We start from the raw sequence: 21,925 nt of genomic DNA, 5'->3' as shown, positions 1-21,925 counted from the left end.
ATTGTAGAAACTCTGCCCTGACTTTTACATAACGTTTCTTTTGTTTTATTTGAATTGATAGTAATTGACTTATTATGTATAAAATTAGTCTCAGCATTAACTTCTGTTTATGGGCCTCAGGATTGAATTAAACACAATTACATACATGTGATCATATTTAAAGACACAATTTTTTCATTTCATTTTTCAGAAAGGTTAGGCTATATTTTCTGTGATTTCTTCCATTTCAAATATTGCTAAATTTTCTTTTATCATTCCTTCTACCTTTGTTTCTCTCCTTTCTTTTTTTATCTTTCTTTCTTCCTTTTTCTCTTTCTCTCTTTCTTTTTTCTTTCCATCCTTCCTTAACACCCCCTGTTTTTAAGGTATTGAGGATTATTCAATTTAGGGACTTACATGCCTAGGTAAATGCTTCAGAACTCAGCCATATGTCAAGCCTGTAAGTTTTCTATGGAAGTTTCTGTGTTTTTAGACCAATGTACATTTCTAATATTATTCTGATTTCCTTTCCTTCACCATATGCTTGAATTTCTAGCGAATCAGAGAATCACTGAGGCAGCTTAGGCTGGAATCTCTGAGGTCCCATGTTTGTTTATACTCATTGCCAATTACTCAGCTGTAGCTCTGTGCTGGCTCTGGAATCTTTTTCTTCATCCTTTTATGTAGAGGAATTTAAAGCCAAAAACATGGCTGCTCTGATCACATCCAAAGACCATCTAGGTCTGTGTGATCTTGGTAAAATGTTGACATGCCACACACCTTTTATCCTTCTGGCTGGTATATGGACGTGCCCTTAGTAAACACCTTTAATCCCCCCAAAAATGAAGTTAGTTTGTAGAAGAAAGCAACTATGTTTAAAAATTATGTCTAACTGAGGGGCAGACAAAATGACAAATCAAAGAAGAACTGAAAAAAAAATAGGTTAAATTTAACTCTCAGGAGAACAGTATAGCAAAGAGAAGCTATTTATGAGCTTGTGGGGGCAGGCAGTTTTACCAGGATAGTTGTACAGAGATAGTTGGCATAGAGAGAGAACAAGCCATCCAGAGTTCAAAAAGAACTAGAAAGGGTGAACATACTGAGCAGTAAGGTTCCGAGATGATAATTACATCTGGTACATAAGAGATACTTTTACACATTTGTCCAAGGGTTGTTTTATTTATTTTCCTAAGTTATATTCATCAGAAGTCTGGACATAAACTTATATTTTAAACACATGTCATGAAATGTTTTATTATTTAATTAAAATGCTATAGTTTGAATATGAAACCTTCTTTATAGGCTCCTTACTGCTTAGTCTCCAGCTGCTAGTGCTATTTTGGGAGAGAAGTTCTTTCTGGAAGAAGTGGGCCACTGAAAGCCTGCCTTTAAGAGTTACTGTTGGTCTCCTTTCCTGATCTCCAACTGCAGTCCGTCATTATGAGTATAGACTCAGCCACACACTCTCACAACCATGATGCTTTGCCTCCTAATGGGCCCAAGATCCGTGGAGCAAAGGATGATGGACTAAGACCATGAGCCAGAAGAAATAATTCCTATAGTCAGGGTGTTCCTGCCAGGTAATTTGCACAGTGTGCTAAATATATAACACAAGCCTTGACAGATTTTGGAAAATATTATAAGTTACTACAGTTGGTTTTCATGTCTCTTGCCACAAATTAGAATTACCTGAGTAGGAAACCTCACCTGAAGAATTTTCCTGCTTAATGTGGCAAGGCCATCCCATGTGTGTATCATCTTTTGGTAGGAGTCTAAGGTTATAAAAAGTATTTTAGAAGAAATTTTTTTCTCTAGCTTTCTACTTGTTTGGCCTTCTCTCTTGTGAGCAAGTTGATTTGCCCTATAGTAGATTCTGCAGCTAATTCCTTCACTAACAGTAGAACCAGGCTTCCTTACTTTCATCCTGGAAAACAGATCATCAGTTTTATAGGAACTTTCCAGGTCCAGGCACAAGACGGGGCATAGTGAGGCATCCTGACTGTGAGCTGAGTAACCATCAGCTGGTATTCCCTGATGATAATAGCTGTTCTGGGCCTATGCTCAAAGTTGAGACTTCAGCCTCAAGGACTTAGTACCAAGTTCTCAAAGACTCTACTGTGATTTGACTGTCACTGGTAAATTCCAAGTGTGTGTGTGTGTGTGTGTGTGTGTGTGTGTGTGTGTGTGTGTGTGTGTGTGTGTTCCAAAACCATGATAGTAAAATCAAACCATAAACTCCATAAGCAGATTAGAAACCATGTGTCATCTTAGTTTAGTATATAAAACAATTTTATTCTATCAAAGAGACAGGTTTCCTATAAGAAATATAAATTATCCTAAGAAAAGTTAAAAATCATCTTCTTAGTGGATCTTTGTGGTTTATTCTGTATTTTAAAGCAGATAAATTAACTTTAATATCAATGACACAGTAGATGAATACGATTATTACATCTCAATGTAATTCAAAGATAAGAACATTAAGATCCTGGGAGATATCTTTTGAAATAAATGTAACTATTAATAAAATATGTTTGAAGTGTTTATTATTATAGATGGCTGAATTTGTTATGCACTTCTACCAAAATGATAGTATTTACTTATCTTAACGCATGTCATCTTTAATACAGACATTTACACACCATGTAGCACATTGCAATGAAAAATTTTGTAATATAGAGACCTATTTAATAGGATAATCTTATTGCATAATATAGTATTAGGCAAAAATTATAAGAACATAATGATAAGTGTTTGGCTGATGTCAAAGTTGTCAAGTTTGTACATTCAGTTTTTCACCACCTCAGTTTAAATTTCTACTTCAACCTTAAAGTTCTAATTTTGAGGCATAAATACTTGTGTGGAAGCATGTCATTTTCATCATTCAAGTACCAGTTGGTGTTATTTCAGTGGTGCGTTCATTTCTGGAAGAGAATGTGTGGTCTCCTCAGTGGACATGTGGGCATAAGTTAATATGAGCATGCTCATGTGACCAGGAGCTACTATCAATGAAGAATGTTCATCAGTTAGAGTGACTATGACTGCAGAGTGCAGTCTCACATATCTACCTAGGTTATGACTAACCTGTTCAATCTGTAGAAAAAGATGTTTCCTTATAACATATTTTGTTACAGGCCTAAATGAGGAAGTGATTAAAGAGCACAAACTTCTATATGCTCCAAATCATCATTATGCAAGATGTCGTCTGTATATACAGTTCTCTAAATACATTGTTTATACTTAGAAAGACAGTGCAAATTGAATGTGACATTACCGAAAAGTTTACATTTTAATTTAACAATTTACAAGACATTGCTAAATATTTTTTACTCACTGTTAATGAAGAAAGAGAGAGTTTTATTATGAACAGAATAACAAATAGATTTTCATATAATATGTTGGAAAATATGCTGGATTATTTTAGTATGAAATTACATATATTTTAAAAATATTTTCTCCTGGTGTATTCTCAAAGCATAATCATTTCTTACTATACACAAACTGTATTTTAGAAGCAGATGTACACATTTACCATCAAAACAAGAAAAATTTCTCTTTCTCATAGCCAAATGGCAACATCTGACTTTACATCTTGGAACTCATTGTAGGTAAATGATCGTGATCGTCTCCTAAGATTTGTTGGTCTCTGAGGTCGTCCTTCTACCAAGTGTAAGTAGATCTCAGATTTCAGAAAGCGTGTGTAACTGTCTTGTTCCATGAGCTGATACACTCTGCTTTGTGCTGCATCAAAACTGTGGAGGGTGGGCTGTGTGACACTCTTAGTAATGACTTCTTTTGTATGAAAATCTAGGTTAACCTGTGTAAACAGAAAGCGGGGATAGTTAAAGGATATCTTATAACACATCTTTAAGACTATCTCATTACAATGTTGGAGGAAACATAGTGGGTCCCAGTGTATTTCTTCCTAGAGTCTAGGGATCCAGTATTGTATTCAAGGCTGGTATCTCATTGGCTTTTCTTTCTCTTTGTTAATAATTATGCTTATTCTAACTGCAAAAATTGAATAATACAGCGGCAGCTATTGTACAATTATTACAGTAACGCATTCATTTTTTACAGTGGGGAACTAACCATTTTAGAAGTTAGTGTTTGAGTTATAGAGAATGATAAGCTTGGGGCATAGTTGTGATATAAATAAAACCCTTCTCTTCAGCCTGCTGCTTTCTTCATCATGTCACTTTGACTATAAAGGAAGAATGTGCAAATATACAAATGTATCTTAAATATACAACATCCTTTAACTTTTTATTTTGTTCCAGTATACATATATCTGGTACTAATATTATCATTTCAAGTAACTATCATATTTTCCACTTCTGAATAACCATATAATGCTACATTTTCCCCATAGTTAAACAGCTATTGTTTCTTTAAAGCACCATATACACATTGAGAACATTGCATTATACACTATGTAGTAGTTTCAGTCTTAAAGATTTTCCAGAAAATCATATAATCAATGCTTGGTTGACACACTGTAGCATTATTGGATTGTTGTGAAATTCCTGGGAGATAGAATACAATGCAGAGAAGTTAGGTAGTTGAAGTCCTGCATTGGGGGGGAAGATGCTAGGATTCAGGTCTTCCCCATCTCTACCTTTCTATCTCCTCTCTTTCCCTGCATCCCCTTTCTCCTTCCAGCTACCAGCAAGTTCTTCTGCCATGCATATTTTCCTTTATATACAGACTTGCTCCAATAGCCAAAGCAACAGGACCAAATATCCTCTGAAATGTGAGGAAATTTTTTTCTTTCTTTAATGTGTATGATGTTGGGTATTTGTTACAGAAGCAAACCCCCAGTAAAACAGAGTTAATTTGTAGTTGAAGTGTGAGATCATCTATTCTACTTTGGAAGTGAAATATGATTTATTGAGTACACAATAGAAACAAATCATTTAATATCTTATGACAGTAAAGTAGTATCTGCTAAATTCATAGTCAATTTATCAACTACACCATAGGATCAACTCATTTAGTTTCTACACAAAGGAAAGGACAATTTTGTGTTTTTTTTTTTTTTTACTTGAAGCACTGTCAAAGTAGAGTTACATCATATGTCTATTATTTTTTCTCTTATTCCATCCTAAGCTGATAAAATAATTTTGCTGGAAAAAACAAAGCCTTACATAGATATGTAAGATGTTAGTTATATTTGGTAACTATATATATATGTTAACTGAATTTGTCATTTTCTGGAACACATATTCCATGGCATAATGTAAAAGTCGGAGGACAGCTTTGGGAAATTGGTTCCCTTTTTCTGCCATTTGGGGACAGAGCATTGAACATAGGTCTTCAGGCTTGGAGATAAGCACCTTTAACCTCCTGAATCATGTTCCTGTCTCAGTATAACCTTATACAACATCACACATGTTTAACATTTTTATGTTTGTCTTGTATTTGGTGTTTCAGGGATGTTTAGTTTCTAATAAGTAGTTGTTTCTGCTAAGATTGTACAGAATAGAGAAAGAATGAAAATGTTGCAAATTTAATCACTTTTTGTATAACTATGAAGAAACATTTGCACTTTTAAGACATGTTAATATTAGGCTATATTCTTTCAAGATGTAGAAATTGGCAGTTAACCAGTTTTGCTTTAACAAAATTGACCTTTTTGTTAGAATAAATGAGGTGACCAATTTTGCAAAAATAGACCCTATAAAAAGGTATCAAGAAATTCCATGTGTTTCCAATCCTCACTGTACCTCTTTTGGGGCATCATTCTGAATGAATTTCTCATATATTGCTTTTGCTTTTAGGACAATTTGTTGTGGTTCCTTGCATTTCTTGAAATCTTCACAGGCTACCCAAAATTCAATGTTTTCTTCACTGAATTCAGTTTTAAGAAATCTGGTGAAAGCGTCCAGTCCATCTATCAAAAATAAAGGATATTTCGTTACTATGAGACAGTCATGCTGTGAAGATGTCCTACCTGATATTACAGTATATACAAGTACTGACAGCAAACCAAAATTCCCCTTCTAATTCAATATGGCCCTACATATTTATACAGAATACGTGCGGGACTGCATATAGCTTAACTTTTTGCGCCGATGAAAGGAGGACATCATTTCTAGGAAACAAGGCTAAATCACACTTAGCCCTAAATCTTTAAAACTATGACTAAAAAGGATCATAGCAAACACCTCATTTTACATCTATTCTATTTATGTCTTTCTCAGAGCACGAGGGATTATATTTTAGACTTGTGAAGCCTTTCTCTTGGATTCCATTCTGCCCACCACCAGATTATGTTTCTTGTACGGAGGATCCTCAAGTTCTCTTTTCATTGTCTCAACATTTCCAAGTTTCACATGGTCTTTTTTTTTCCCTGTCTGTCTACCAAAGGAAACACTGCCAGACCTGACGATGGATAGCCCTGATGGCATGGACGCTCAAAATGGGATAGCTCCATCAAACCTCTCCTCTCGGGGATAAGGGAACCTAGTGGAAGAGAAAGTATAAAGAGTTCAAGAGACAGAGGAGATAGAGACATCTAAGGAAGCGTGAAGCACTAACTGAACAGGGACAATGCGCCTAGGAATTCACAGAGACCAAAGCCACATGCAAAGGGCCTCTAGGGTCCTTAATAGGCGGGGTGCAGACCGGAACGGACAAATAGACACACTGTCTCTAATGCAGAAGCTATCTCCAATTGATAACAACTGGTAAATGAATAATTGCTCTAAGGGACTCTTTCTGGGGGAAAAAAAGACATTCTCAAGGGTTGGCTGCATGCCCAGCAGAAGGCAGAACACTGAAAACAAACTCAATGGCATGTTTGGAAGTTACATGTTTTATAATGCATCATTGTCTTTCTTTTTTAATTTTATCTTTTTTTTTTTTTTAACCTTTTTGGTATTTTGTGTATTTAGTATGGCTTTCTCATTCCTATGGCTTCTCTGAGTGTGAAAATGACTAAGTCTCTGTGTCTATATCTGTTTCTTATGCTTTTTCTTGGCCTATTTCCTCATATTTGTTTGTTTTTATCCAAGTTCTATGAATATGTTTTAGTTTTAGTTGATTATCCCTTAGAATACTGTTGGTTTATACTGAAAGACAGAGAGGCTGTGCATACGGTATGGCTGGGAGGGGAAGAAAGAGGATAAATCATATTCAGGTTATATTACTTGTGAATAAAATATACTTTAATAAATAAAAAATTATTTAACACTTTTTTTTAAGAAAAGGAAAACCATAATTTATTTTCCTGTAACAGTAAGCCATATATTAACCAAGTGTTCTAATTACTCAGGTAGATCTGCAACCCCAATAACTACCTGCAATGTTCATTGAGAAATAGTCATGTGACAGATATCCATTGTGCGACTCCAACTAATGAACAATATAGCTGTGCTATGTATAATTTTTAAAATATATTTTATTAATTTATTCATATTACATCTCAATTGTTGCTATGTATAATTTAAGCAGTTAGTAGTTTAGTCTCTTGGATTTTACCAAAGTACTAACTCCTATGGTTTATGGTGACAGTAATATAAACACTGACTTTCAATCAAAGTTCTATTCACTATGAACATTAAACTCCTTAAAAGGTAGTTGTGGGCTCCGTTGTAGGGCGTGGCCAGTGGCACAGTGCAGGCACAGTTGGCACAGGCATCAACTATATACTCACTCTGATGACACTGTCATTTCCCAACTTTTATGTCCACTCTTGTCTCATAATACAACGAAAAAAGTTCAATAGAGAAATTTATAGCTCTAAGTGTCTACATTAAAAAGAAAAATCAGAGAAATTAAATAAACAGCCAGGTGGTAAACTTTGAGGAATCAAAGCAAAAACTAACAAAACCAGCAAAAAGAACAATCAATAATGCTCCAAATTAATTAATTAGAGATCAATTGGGAAACTTTATGACAGACACTAAGAAAATCTGGTGTGTCATAGAAACATATTTAAACATTTTAATGAATTAAACTGTTAAATCTAAAAGAAATGGATGAATTTCTAGAAGCATGTAACCTACCAAAATTAAACAGATAAAGTAAATTATTTAAACACACCGATGACCATCAATAACACTATTCTACAAATAGTGAACACCACCAATATCACTCACATTATTCCAGAAAATAGAGAAGGAAAAAGCACTTCCATTTTTTTTATGAATCATATATTACCTGGATATGAAGAAACCAAATAAAGACAGAAGCATGGGAAACCAGATAAAACAGAACCATACGAAAATCATCAAAACATAAAGCTTTATAGAATAGTCTCCTTGATAAAAATCGATGTAAATATTGCACAAGAATTCTTCCAAGCAATCACGTGCCATAATCAAGTTGTCCTCATCCAATAAGGCAGCTGATAAAATTTTCGTAGGTTTATGTGAGGAGTGGGATGTGAGAGTAGGCATGTATGTGTGCATGTGCTCGTATGTGTATATGTGTGTGTGTGTGTGTATGTGTGTGTGTGTGTGTGTGTGTGTGTGTGTGTGTGTGTGTGTAAAAATCAAATTGATTCTGCCCAGGAAGCTTCCTACTTTGTGGATATCTTTTTTTTTTTTGTACCAGAAGGTACTATGCAGCAGCTTAAAAAAGAAAGTCATAGACAGCATTACCTAACTTAGAACATTATGCACTGGAGCAATGGATGACACAGCAAAATATCAAATGAGCACAATAGTGGCATTGATGCTATGGGGATAATCAGCTTCTGTCTGATTTTATTTAAGGCCCATATCACAGGAAAAATGCCTAGTGTTATAAATCTTACAATACTGGATGGTTTCAGAGCTCACATTCCACAGGGATTAACATGACTTTATTATTTTGCTGAAAGGACATAATATCAAAGTGTTCTATCTGTTCATATCTCTATGGTCACAGTTTAGCACAACCATCAGGCCTCAGCAAAGAAGTTTCTCTTTGTAATGGATGTCAGTTAATGTAGAAACTCAACAACTGGTCAAAATCTAGAGACTATATATTCTGGGTTGCTTTCAGCCACAATGAGCCTATCTGTAACACTCAAATCAAATTACTCTATATTCATATATGAAGCTCTTCCAACATTAAAACAGGCATTGTCTTAAACTCAGGTGACAAATATGTAAAAATCAAAATCTAGTTTCACATAATATTTTATATTTTAATGAAATATTCTACCTATTACTTTTTTATAAGAAGTTTAAAACGCAGGGGAGATGGCTTAGAAGTTAAGAATTGTACTGTTCTTGAAAAGTACCTGTGTTTGATATCTAGTACCCATGTTACATGGCTTACAACAAATCACAACTAGCTTCCTCAGCTGTCTGGCTTCCTCAGACAGCAAAATTCACATGTACAAGGGTGGTGGGAGGAGATTGAGAGAGGCTTTTTAAATGAAATTTATTATTTATTTTAATTACATATCTCCCATTCCTGTTTCTTTTGACTTTTAACCTGTATGTATGTATGTATATATGTATGTATGTGAATGTGTGTGTATGTATGTATGTATATATATATATATACACACCTAGATGCCATAGTCTCTTTTACTTTAGTTGTTGACATATATGCCTCAATATATAATTACAACCATACTTGCTCAGTCTTTATGATATTACTTATATATGCATGATTTCAGCCCCAAACACTTGGTATTTGATAAGCAATGAAGGAAGATCTTCCTTGGGACAGACTATTCTCTTGCTCTCAACATTTCTTGGTTGTCTGTAGTTCTTTAAGGTTAGGGCCCTATGAGATATCCTACTTTAATGTTAGCATCTCTATTGGTGCCCATGTTCAAACATGACTTTAAGGGACAGTTTCTTTAAAACTTGATGAACCAAAGCTACATAGTGTATAAAATGTAGAAACATAATAGTTAAATTTTTGTAATTACTGATGAATGCGTTAGTCAAATATGCTAGTCTATTTGAGAAATTAACCTTTACCATAATGTGATGTTACTAAATATGTATTGTGTATTCCAAATTTATATTTCAGAGTTAAAGTTTTATTTTATCATGACATCTTTTGGGGTATGTAAAAAAGTGAACATAGGCTACCTGGTATAGATAAAGGAATTCAGAAGACATGACTTTCTTAAGGATGTGACATGGGAAAATTAGCCAGGTAGATCCAAGCTGATAACTGTCTTTAAAGTGGGAGGTAGGGAGAGAGGGAGGGAGGGAGAGTGAGGGGGAGGGAAGGAAGGAGAGACAGAGAGAAAGGGGAAGGGAAGGAGAGAGAGAGAGAGAGAGGGAGGGAGAGAGGAAAATAAAAACAGATTCATATCTCTGCTTTTCTCTTTAAAGCTGGAGGATGGCAGACAAGAGCCAAGGAATGTTTAGGATTCTCAAAGGTGAGATTTTCCTCTGTTGTTAGGAAAAGAACAAAGACCTTAATGTGAAACTATGCAGAATTTGTTAATGACCCAAATGAGTGACAAAGAGATTTTCTCTTGGGTTGAGGGAGAATGATTGCCTAATGACACTTTGATTTTTATTGTCATGGCACCTACAGTAGGTTTCTCAAATACAGAACTGTCAGAATGGATTGGGGCTTAAATTACTACTAGTTTGGAAAGTTGGTACAGCAACAATAGGAAACAGCTGCCCCTGCAAATTATGCTTTATGAATTTTTATTTATCTCTCCAACACACAGAATACATCTGTATTGTCATGGCACATTATGACAACAGATTTTGCTGTAATCAATCTTTCTAGTATATTGAAATTGTAAGGAGTCAGTAGCCAGAAAAAGACCTGGAAACTTCAATAATACTAAACATTAAAGCAATGGAAAGTTACCCACACTCACGACAAAGATGTGGTCTTGATTTCTTTCACTGTACTTCTTCCATTGGGATTTTACTGGGCAAGAAAGTTCTGATTTTTCTGTAGCTAAAAGATTCTGGACACCACATGTTGGTAATTACATGTTAATGAAGAAAGTATGGATAAAATGAAAGTCCAGGCTAAAATATCTTGAGAAGACATCTTGAGACTAAGCAGCTTGTAAAATGTTCATGGGGTTCTATCATGTTGTGAGGCTCTTCAGCTCAGTCACAACTTCGATTTGCAGTCTGACTGCTCCGTGTTTTCTGAATGGGTCACCAGACTGACCACAGAGAAGCAGCCAATAGGGTCAAATGAGTGATATTTAGTTGCTCCCTTTACTTTGATAGCACAGTGAGTGTATTATTTTATAGGTTTATTACCCACACAATGTGTTTTTCTTGGAAAGTAAAAGAGAAAAATAAATGTGCAAGGTACTTGGATGAATTTTTATGAACTGTACATTATGTCCAAGTAAGTAGAAATATGCAAGTTTTCATAGCAAAATTTATTAAACTTTGTCAAATGAACTAACACCGTCTGCATTTGCAGGTCCTGCTTTTACTGCAGATAACTAGTATGTTGGATCTATCCCGCAACTGTCCTGCAGTGTGGTCTTACGTGAATTCCTTCCCCTACCTGAATCTTAGGGTTTGTATACTACTGTTGTGCGAAGATTTCTTCCTTTAGTTCATAGAAACTAAACCACAACATACTCCCAGTACTTTACATGACAGAGAAAAGCAAAAAGATATTTTAAAAAATTGGTGAAATAAACCTTGTTCAGGTACTGATTACTGAGAGAAACTTTTTCCTTTTGTATTTGTATGACCCAAACTGCACTTTTATGGCCTAATCTCTGACTGCACCTGCTTGCCTTTGCTTGGTCTCCATTATCTGCTATTATGAACTTGGAAGAAAATTTGAAAGCAAAAGGTAAAACTTGCCTTATAACTTCTAGGCTAAAGCTGCATTTGAAATGTGGGCATGTTTCTGCCTAAAAAAAAAAAAATCACTACTGAACTACAGCCTTAGCATGACATGGGTAGAATTGAGCTGTAGGCTTTTGATCAGAGTTAAAACCAACCAACCAACAAATGAGTGAACAAACATCTTTAGGACACAGTAAATAATATTTGGTACAAATGAAAGTGGCTGCTTTTACCCCATATTGCCTTAGTTTTTTAAAATTTTTAAAATGTTTGGACTTTTCTTCCAAATCAATCTCCATGTTTTCTTAGGCTTGTTGGTTAAAATACTATGTAATATTCATTTGTCTCTAATGAGTATTGTCAGAACATACAAAGTCTTTGTATTTTCTAACAAAAATCTTATTTCATATTGAAACTCAATTGGTGGTATACGTAACTGAATAGTTTTGATAACCTCAATTTCTATAGAAACTTTTTGAATATGTATTAAAAAATAATTGGATTCAAGACCAAAAAGATTTTGAGAACATTTCCTGATAATTTTAATTATAAAAACTACAGAATATTCATATGGAAATGTTCTATCTGCAGTTATTAAAAAATGGGATTATTCTGTTCATGTCACATTTCCTATCTGTTCTCTTATATATTGAAAAGATTTTCTTCTTTTCTTCTCACTCATTCTCTTCTTACAATTTAATTACAAATGCATGGAAAGTTGCTAAAAATAAGTACCTGTAATTTTACAGAAATAAAACTTTCTATTCTAGTCATATGTAATTTGGAAATAAGAAACCAAATGTTTGCTGATTTTGTTTTTGCACAGTTACTCCAACATCAGTAAATGGGTAATATTTTTGTTTGTTTGTTGGCATGTAGAAATACATACTGAATACTGAAAGCACTAATGACACCAGTTAAACAGTATTTATCTTCATTTCAGAACACTAGAATTTTTATTCCTTTTCATATCATAGTTTTCAGTTACAACATATTTGTAATACCTAAAAAGAAGTGTCCATGAATCACATATCCAAAATTGTTACTCAATGGAAAATAATCTTTGATCCATCTTAATTGAGGATCACCTAGTATGAATTTGAGGTCTGTATTAGGCACTCAAATGCAGTAATATTAATTAAAACAAAAGTTCTGAGGACTTCTAAGTATTTGATTGCAAAGGATTGCTAAGGATTTGAGGCACTGTTGTTCCTTGTGTTATGGTTTTATTCACTTCTGTAAAAGCAATACATCATTAAACCCTATGTATTTATAGATGAGGTGGATTTCTGATACATAATTTATTCTAAAAACATAAGAGAACATGGTAGGTTGAACTCAGGCTTATTTTATATAATATTAAATGACTTTAGCCAGTAAGTGGCCATGGTGACAATGAAAGATTAACAGTTTGCCAATATACAAATTAGCAGACAGAGCAGACATATGTCTACCAATGATAAATAAAGGATAATTTGAGTTATTTTGTTCTGTTTTTAATAGCAAGGGACAGCATGCATTACCTTTAAGCAGAAGTTGTATAGAAAAAAAGCGTAAGCATTATTTCACATATAGTCCTTCACTAGAGCAAAAAAGGGAAGTCTGACTCTGTTTGCTGTTGTTCTCTCTACATACACAAGAGCTCTTTGTCCCAATGATTAGTCTTGAGTTTGTATAAATGCTCAATTTAAGTGAGAATAATATCAAATAAGGTTCTGGGTGGGTGTGCTGTGAAAGCTCATGATATGCTCACTCAAGTGAATGGCTTTTGGTGACATAATAATGTAACCGTGACAAAAAAAAATATTAACTCAGGAATAGGAGTGAATAAAGCAAGAGAAACATCCATTTGTTTTAAATCTAACTAAATTTTGTTTAAAAATTATGTGCAAGCAAAATTGGTAACTTTGAATATCTTGTTCCTCTGACTCTGGGCGTTTGTCAGGTTAGACCACAATGGGACCACTTCTCCTCCCTCAGAGGCAGCAGTGTCTCAGGCACCCCTCCACAAGCAGAAGTGGTGAGTACAGCTGCCAGAAGTGCTTGATGGGGCCTGAGACCACAATTCACACTGGAAGAAGCAGGCTCCATTTGTCATAAAAGCGTGAAATACTTACAAGTCTATGTTTCTAAATTGAACTTCTAGCATCTGTTTCATTTTCTGATGCCAAGGAACCAAATGAAACAACAAATCAAGGAACTCTGAAACACAAAGCCTAGGTATAGTATAAAATTCTGAATATCAGATTGAATAGTTTCTTTAACATTTGAGCTCATAGGTATGGAGCTGCCATAGAATGTATAATTTCCTTTGCAATGAGTTAAGCATGTGATCCATTTATAATTAAAGAAATTTTAAAAGTCTTTGTCCTTTAGCTGATATTGGTCATCTTGAGTCAGAAATTTAAACTGTGGGACACTAGAGTCCCTTATTATACATAAAACTGGTAGAAACATAAATTTAAAGATAATCTGAAAAAGCACAGGATGAAAATTGTAAGGGGAAGTATTCATTTCCTTCCCGGAAAGTGAAGCATGTGTTTCCTTGCTGAAAGTATTCAAAGTTTGAAACTAATCGTTTGCACAGTTACATCAGTTCACATATTTAAATCCAAGGGGTAATGACTGACAAACTCTGTTCGTATCCTTACATATTTTAAATGGTCTGCAGCAAAATACTCATTAAAGGCAAAACACAAGGTATGAAAGTCTCCAATAAACTAATTAAGGAAAAGAATTAAACATATTATGAGTATTTGCAGTAACTAGGAAAAGGCTGCACATTAAAAAGAGCAATGAAGTGTTTTCTAATTGATAGAGATTCTGATGGCAGAAGGTCCCCTTCTCCTTCAAATCCCTCTGTGAGCATTTGCAACATGTCTATATGCCAGAGTCTCTTAAACATTCTAGGTATAGGCCTACAAAACTCTGAAAAACGTTTGCTAAGGCTTCGTGTCCACTAAACTGTCTCTAACTGTAACATGTTACCCTCTACATGCCTTATCTTCCACATCTCATCTAAAACAGGAACATTATCTTCCATTTAATGGAGAGAAAATCTAGATATTTTTGGTTCATCCTTTTCTTTTTCACCTTTTCAGCACACGAACACTATCAGTATCTCAGCACGTTCATCCAATTTCTTTACAACACGGTCCTATACTCAGGTCAAAATGGTTATTTGAAAGAAGCTTGTAGGTGTCACATTGATGAGTTTCTGCTTTACTGTTCATCAGAGGTAGCTTTCCAATATAAAAGTCTTCCAAAGTTTGTCCTTAAAGTGATTTTTCAGTGTTTTTTTTCATTGTTATCTGAATTATTTGCATTTTTATTATGTAAAAGTATTAGCTTTCCCTAAATATATGTTTTTAAATATACATACACATATTTCACTTTAATTACTTCATATACATTATTCATATTCATAATAAGATTCACTTCTATAAAGATGGTCAGTGTAATTTGAAATTAATGACTATGAATGTCAGCAACACTTTGAAATTACTTTTGGTACATGCATACATTTTCATTTCCTAAACAACATTTGTGAATTACTAAATACATGTTTAAATTATTGTCTTCTAGGATTCATTTTCCAATTTCAAATAATTTCCAATAAGCAAAGATTTAGAATAAACATATATGAATATTGTCAGAGGACTAGATAAAGAAGAAAAGTAATTGTTGAATTATATTATGATAAAATTTAGAATGTAACATTTCAATAAATATTTATTTTATGACATATTTGTATTTATGAAAGGTTTTGATGCTCACACATTGTTTCCATGTTTTTTACATTTAATTTCTCCTACCAATAATACCCTATATTAACATGATAGATAATAAAATTAAGAAAAACATCTTGATAGATTAACTAAAATCTTTACCATATGTGTTTCTATTTTTAAAATTAAACTATGAATAAGAAAATCATCAAAGCAGGGCTATAGAGTTGGCTCAGAAGTTCATGAAACAGGTAGCTCTTGCAGAGGACCCAGGTTCCATTCCTAGCACCTACACGGATGCTCACAATCACCTTTAACTCCAGTCCCTGAGAGTAGGAGGCCTTATTCTTACACATGTGGTGTGCATATTTGCAACTTGGCAAAACAAAATTTAAAATGATAGCAATTCAAACACCTCTCAGATACTGTTTTTGTTGGGATACAGGGAAATCCAGGGTCTTTTCTCTTTTGCTGGAGTACTTATCTGTCTTTTTTTTTCCCACTCTCCCCGTTTTAAGTTACATGATACAATAAGGAAACACTTTGTTTTTAATTTTCCAAATCAGTCAGACAATGTAAAGTCTTAAGCTTATATGGCCTGCCTGTTTGGATTTTCATGTTGACTTTCTGTTGATAAAGCTACTGCTTCTAGTCTGTGCTGGTTTTCACAGCAGCCCATTTTATGAAGTGATGCATTCATATTATCACTACACCTTCTTTGATATATAACTTAACTTCATGTTTGACTAAATATGATGTTTCATTATCTTTATACAGATGTAGCATACTGACCTACCTTGAGTACTCAACACATTTAATTCAGCGGAAATTATATAAAATTTGAAGGATCAGGGTCTTTCTTGAAATGTGTGTGTATGTGTACATGTATTTTTACGTTTTAGCTTTGCATATAAATTCTTTCCCCACCAAAGGGCCAAATTACTAGAAATGGCCTGAGTTTAATATTGTAGCTGAAAGCATTTTAGGAAATTATTTGAAGTTTCATAATATAGTATTACAATAATCATTGCAATGAAAAATAACTGAAGCAGTAAAGTAATACTAGTAACATCATTTGTGGATGTATTATAACTACTCAGTATTTTGGGCCATAGGAGGAGATTTTTGATATTTAGTTAGGTGAGTGGTGACTTTTAAAGTTTTTCATTACTTCCTTCTAATTTAACTTTTTGTGGGTTTCAGTTTGATAATGTTTCCACTGCTAAAGCAAAAGGGGTGTCAGAGTCAACTTAACCTACTTGGTTTTCTGTACCTGTGATAAGGATTTACAAGATGTGACATGAGGATTAATCCATGTCCTAAGCATTTCTTTAGTTTGGATGATGAGAGTATGACCACACTGTTATATATCAATCGTTAATCTGAGTAACAAATCCAGTTAAGTTTAAGCCCCACCTACAATTTAAACTCCAACCCTTTTTGTTGTCTAGTTTATAACCTACTAGAAACAGAAAAAGATTATTTTAATGGGATAATTATAATTCATTCAGAGGCAGTCACTTTATTTGTATACTTGGCACTATTTATTGGTTTCTTTTCATCATGCCATTTAATACTTTATGAATCTATGTTTTGGTAAATAAGAAAATTAAGGTCTCAGTTGTGGGAACTGAGTGCCAATGTGACTATGGAGCATAACTAAGATTTTACAGACATTTATGTTACAGAAGCACCTCCCATCTCGCAGGAGGCCCTACATAGCTTTTCTAGAAACAAATTTAGTTTTAATATCTAAGAACTTAATATTTTTAGTGCATGTTCGTGTGAGGCTCTACCATACTTGGCTACTTCTAGCAAATCATCATTCAATTATTTTTAAGAATCTAATTATTTAAAATGATCTTCATTAACCAAAAGAGTAGTATGTACAAAATTTTGACTAAAAGAAAACTCTAAAAAGGAAGCATTTTGTAAGTTAGAATTCTTTAGGGCATTTTATGGCAAGTAAAAATATCGCAAGTAAAAACTGAAGATGACCTTACACACAATGTTTAAGTTATAGAATTAACTTAGGTATCCATTAGTAGATTAGTGGGCAACAAAATGGAATATGCACTCATAATGGAATATTAGGCAGCCCCACTGGTAGGATGCAGTCTTCTAATCTATGGCAATATGGGCAAAACGCCATATGGAATCATTCAGGCATAAAAACATGGGTTTCCCGTGGAGTGTAAACAAGCTTGCCTCATAGAAGTAAAAGAGAGTTGTAATAACCACACATTAATAAAAACAGAGTAAAATATAAAGAATAAACTTACTAAGAGAGCTACGAGGTAATAGAACATACATAGAGGTGTAAATATGTTGATACATTGAGTGTAAATTTAGTTATGTTGGAAGAGAGTAACTTTTATGTCCTATAACTATAGTGAGATGATTCATAACAAATTATTATATATATATGAATACATTAGAAGAAAATATTTTTAGTAGTTTGAACTAAGGTATCATGCAGCCCAGACTTGAAACCTACTATGTAAATGGTGCTTGTCTTAAATCAATCCTCTCCTGTCTGACACAGAAGGAAGCATTTTTAAATGTTATGATAAACAGTGAAAATGTTTGACATGATGAGTATGCCAGAAAATGAGGAAACAGAAGGGAAATTGCTTCTTCCTGCTAGTGGATGATACAGAATTTCTGGTATTCTATTCTGCTCTAAGTTCCCCAGGACATGAGAAACAGTTCTTCCAGCACACAGCCCAGGACAGTAAGCCCATTGGGTTTTGCCATGCTTAGATTGAAAAGTGATTGTTTTGCTTGTTCTTAAAATGGCCTGGGGAGAAGGATAGAAAAGACGGTGTTTCAAAGAGTGACGTCAGACACAGGATTAATGTGTGGAGAAAAAGTTGTCGCTGAGGATGCCTCATGATAAAGTCTTTCTTCCACTGCTGAACAGTCAAGCTTTTCCACCAAGTAATAAGTAAAAACTGTTGATTTTGAAATGGGAAAAATGATGAACTGAGTTCAGAAAAAAAAAAAAAAAGGCTTGAATACCTGACCCTTGAAATAGACAGGAAGCACAGATCCTGGCCGCTTGCCCGTGATTCACACTTATTGAAGAATCGAGACCTTTCTGAGTCTGCGTTATCCCCCGATTAGCACACAATGGATGCTAGACATAAATACACACACCATTCTCAACTTCTTGACAAGATTCTGCTTTATGTCAGCATATAACAAAAAATTATTGAAGAAGTTAGGGCATAAAATTGAAAAAGAGAAACAAAGGCTACATGGGAGTGTTTATGGGAAGAAAAGGGAAAGAAAAATAAGGTAATTAAATTCTAATATCAAAAAATCCAAAAGTAATACTTATAAAAATTCATCTATGATAAAACTAGCTATAGGAATCACAGGAATTTTCTTACAAAGCTATCTTCACTAGGGTTTCCAAAATGTCTACCAAGGAAACTATTTCAAGGTTTTGATCACTACGAGTTAAAAAAAAATGTGGACAATGTATTAAATATACTTTTAATAAATCAAGTTCTCTTTTAAATGTCAGGGAACTTAAAATAAAAAAATTAAATTAAAATACTGTAGTATTTAACTAGAACAAAAGGTAATAATAAGATTGCACAAATAATAAGTAATTCTGAATAAGTAAGAAAATTAAAATCACTCCTTCCTTTAGCTGCCCCTTCTTTTCCTTAGTTGCCCCTGTTGACTAAAATCATATTACAGCCTATTACTGATATATAAATATGAGGATTATTTGCCTTTTATTATTGAAGATATTTATGCTTAATGCTTTATTAAGGCATGAGAGTTTTGTGAAAATACCACTCACCTCTATGAGAAAGCAGTTTGTCAAATGATTCAGCCCATTTTACTGCTTCTTCAGGCCGGACTCTGTGCAAAAAAGAAATTTTGATGATGGAGTAAGCAGACCACTAGCTTCTGAGCCTGTACACAGAGATGAAACAGCCTGAGCTCTTCCCTTACATGTTTATAAGTCCAAGTCAAGCTGACAGTGGGATCTTCAACATCACTTGAGTTTCTGTTTTCTTGTTTGTATATTGTTTTTTTCTTCCCCACTGAATAAACTATCCAAAGTGTTTTAACTTTTTAAAGTAAAGTAATCATGTATTAAGTTAAAAGTACAAAAAAAAATTAAGAGAAACAATGTTGAGAGAGGGAAGGGGAGAGAGTGAGATAACAAGAGAGCTAAAAATCGGACTACATTTAAAATATCAACAAATAAGAAAGCATGAACAGCATTTTTCAAAGTCCTTTAAAAAAAAGAAGCAATTTCTTTGGATCTGTAGCCACAATGTTGTGTTTTTAGGCATAAAGTTTGGTGAAATTTCAGGGTGGGCTAAGAAAAAGACTATTTTTGATATAATTGGAGATGTTGATAAAACAGAGTGAAATATTTTTATATCTTTAAGTAGAAATTATCAAAATTTCACTAGTTGTAAGGTAATAGATGAAGCCATTTTTAGCTTTTTAGCTAAGGAAATGTTAACCAAATTACAAAATTTCCTTTATTTGTATATTCTTTGTTGTCACCCAGAAGATACTTAAAAAACTTCTTAATAAAGAGATTCATAACCTATCTCATAACAAATTTATAGTATTTACACAAATTAGTATTTCATCAATTTGTGGGCTATAAAATATGTCATTCAAAATGTACATGCTTATTAATTATTGAGAGAACAATTTTAAAAGTTTTTGTTATTATTTGATTTGAGTTATGAATGTGGTTGGGCATTAGTAGTATACTCAGTTTGGGGATATAAAATTATGCTCATATTACCATGCAATTTCCAATAGAATATTAATTCTTTATTTTCTTCTCCGTTAATCATTAACTACAGAATCAGAAAACTACCCTGACAAGGAATTGATAGTCCCAACCTTGTTTCTTTCGCCAAGAGGGCAGATCTACTGGTGTTAGTCTCTCCATGGAAGTCAGGCCTCTGCAGAAGAAGGCTTAGCCTATTTCTTTTTTCTTTAGCACTGTAAAAACAACAATACATTCAGAACAATTCTGATGTCGCAGAAATCCTATTTAACCTGATAAATAAACTGAGAATTGATAAACAAACATCCACCACTCAGAAAAACATCTTCCTTTACTTATCAGTTTTAGTTAAATAAATACACAAATTAGTGAGCACTGTACCACATACAATTCTTTCTTACTTCAACAGCACTCAAGTATTTGAGATTCTATTTTATTAACTATTATTTTAGTGTTTTGATGTGGCCAAAATTGCTGACCTTTTAAAAAATTAAAATAAATTAAACTAAACATTTTTTTATTTCCTGTAATTAAAAAAAAAGCTTCCCCCATCATTTGCAGCATACAGTCAGTATATTTTCAATAGAGTATTTAAATAACAAGAGCTAACAGATATTTATCACTCACGTTTCTTAAAATACAAGGCTGACTTCAACATCTTTTATTTTACCTGATTTTGGCCTCGATGCTTGTTTCTTCTTTTCCTGACCCATGTGTCAGTTTGAAAAAAGTTTTCTCTTTTGAGTCACCCATATTTAATTGAGAAAAGACAACCAGTGACATTGTCATATTCGGTCCCAATGAGCAAGAGATGTCAGATTTCCTTAATCCTTCTCTCTCCTACTGATGAGTGCTATTTCATAGTTAAACATGGTGAGTAAAACACTGTCCTGAGCCTTTCCACTGGGCTTACAAAAAGAGAAAGGACCAGGAAAGAGAGCGAAGTGCTGTGTTTGTGCCTTTGCAAGTGTGGAAATGAGGAACTTAAGATTGGTCCTGTACTGAGCTGTTGAAGGAAATGATACCACACATTCTCAAAACCGCTTTTGGCCTTTGAGATAAAATACGGTATTACCACAGTGCAACTTCCCTTTCAAGCTTGCTGAGAGAGAGAGAGAGAGAGAGAGAAGCTTCAACGAATGTGAATGGTACTATCATTTACCAAAGGACCTAAAATGTTTTATGACTAGGCATTATCAAATATTAGCAGCTCATTTTTGCTCTCTTTAAAACTATAATTTTACTTAGTTTTAGTAATTTGACTTAAATTACATCTTTTCACATAATGCAGGGTAGTGTTGATTAATTACATTTGCTTAATACAATGCATCAATAAGACAATAGGCTACCACTAATGAATGAAAGGAGGAATAGAACTCACATAATTGAATACATTTAAAGCCATCAGTCCATAAAATGATCTAGCACAAACTGGAATTATTTGGATAGGTATGTGAAATGAAATGAAAAAAAAATATGGAAGTTAACACTGTATCTTTATTTTTGCACTATAAAAAGTATGTTCTTGGAACTTGACATCTTGACTTTTATTATTAAAATATTCTTCTTAATGAAATATTTCAACTGGTAATGACTTTTTGTATAATGGGTTAGTTAATATCTTTATTACAAAAGAAAATGACAAGCATAAACGGTTTAAAAGTTGACAACTCTAATTGGTTTAACTGTTATTTCACTTT

General features: G+C 33.7%; 1 protein-coding gene across 1 annotated transcript; it reads right to left on the bottom strand.

The window, feature by feature from the left end:
* Window positions 1-2,206: 2,206 nt before the first annotated feature.
* Window positions 2,207-21,207, bottom strand: RGS18 (regulator of G protein signaling 18). The gene is made up of 5 exons (XM_084797584.1): window positions 20,896-21,207; window positions 20,339-20,440; window positions 19,266-19,327; window positions 5,703-5,869; window positions 2,207-3,793 (listed from the first exon to the last, which is right to left on the bottom strand). Exons 1-5 carry the CDS (start codon window positions 21,012-21,014, stop codon window positions 3,536-3,538), a joined length of 708 nt encoding a protein of 235 aa, XP_084653710.1. The 5' UTR covers window positions 21,015-21,207; the 3' UTR covers window positions 2,207-3,535.
* Between the last annotated feature and the right edge of the window lie 718 nt (window positions 21,208-21,925).

This window comes from Acomys minous (assembly GCF_964271855.1).
Source record: "Acomys minous genome assembly, chromosome: 1".
Classification (NCBI taxonomy): domain Eukaryota; kingdom Metazoa; phylum Chordata; class Mammalia; order Rodentia; family Muridae; genus Acomys; species Acomys minous.
The sequence above is the reverse complement of the archived record's forward strand: the minus strand, read 5'-3'. Positions and strand labels throughout refer to the sequence as shown.

Bases quoted from the DNA above. Each gene is read 5' to 3' on its own strand.
- RGS18 (XM_084797584.1), bottom strand. From the start codon at position 21,014: ATGACAATGTCACTGGTTGTCTTTTCTCAATTAAATATGGGTGACTCA. The intron at 5,870-19,265 runs GTGAGTGGTATT...TATTTTTGATAG, and splicing joins CAAACTGCTTTCTCATAGAG to ATGGACTGGACGCTTTCACC. The intron at 3,794-5,702 runs GTACAGTGAGGA...CTGTTTACACAG, and splicing joins AGAATGATGCCCCAAAAGAG to GTTAACCTAGATTTTCATAC.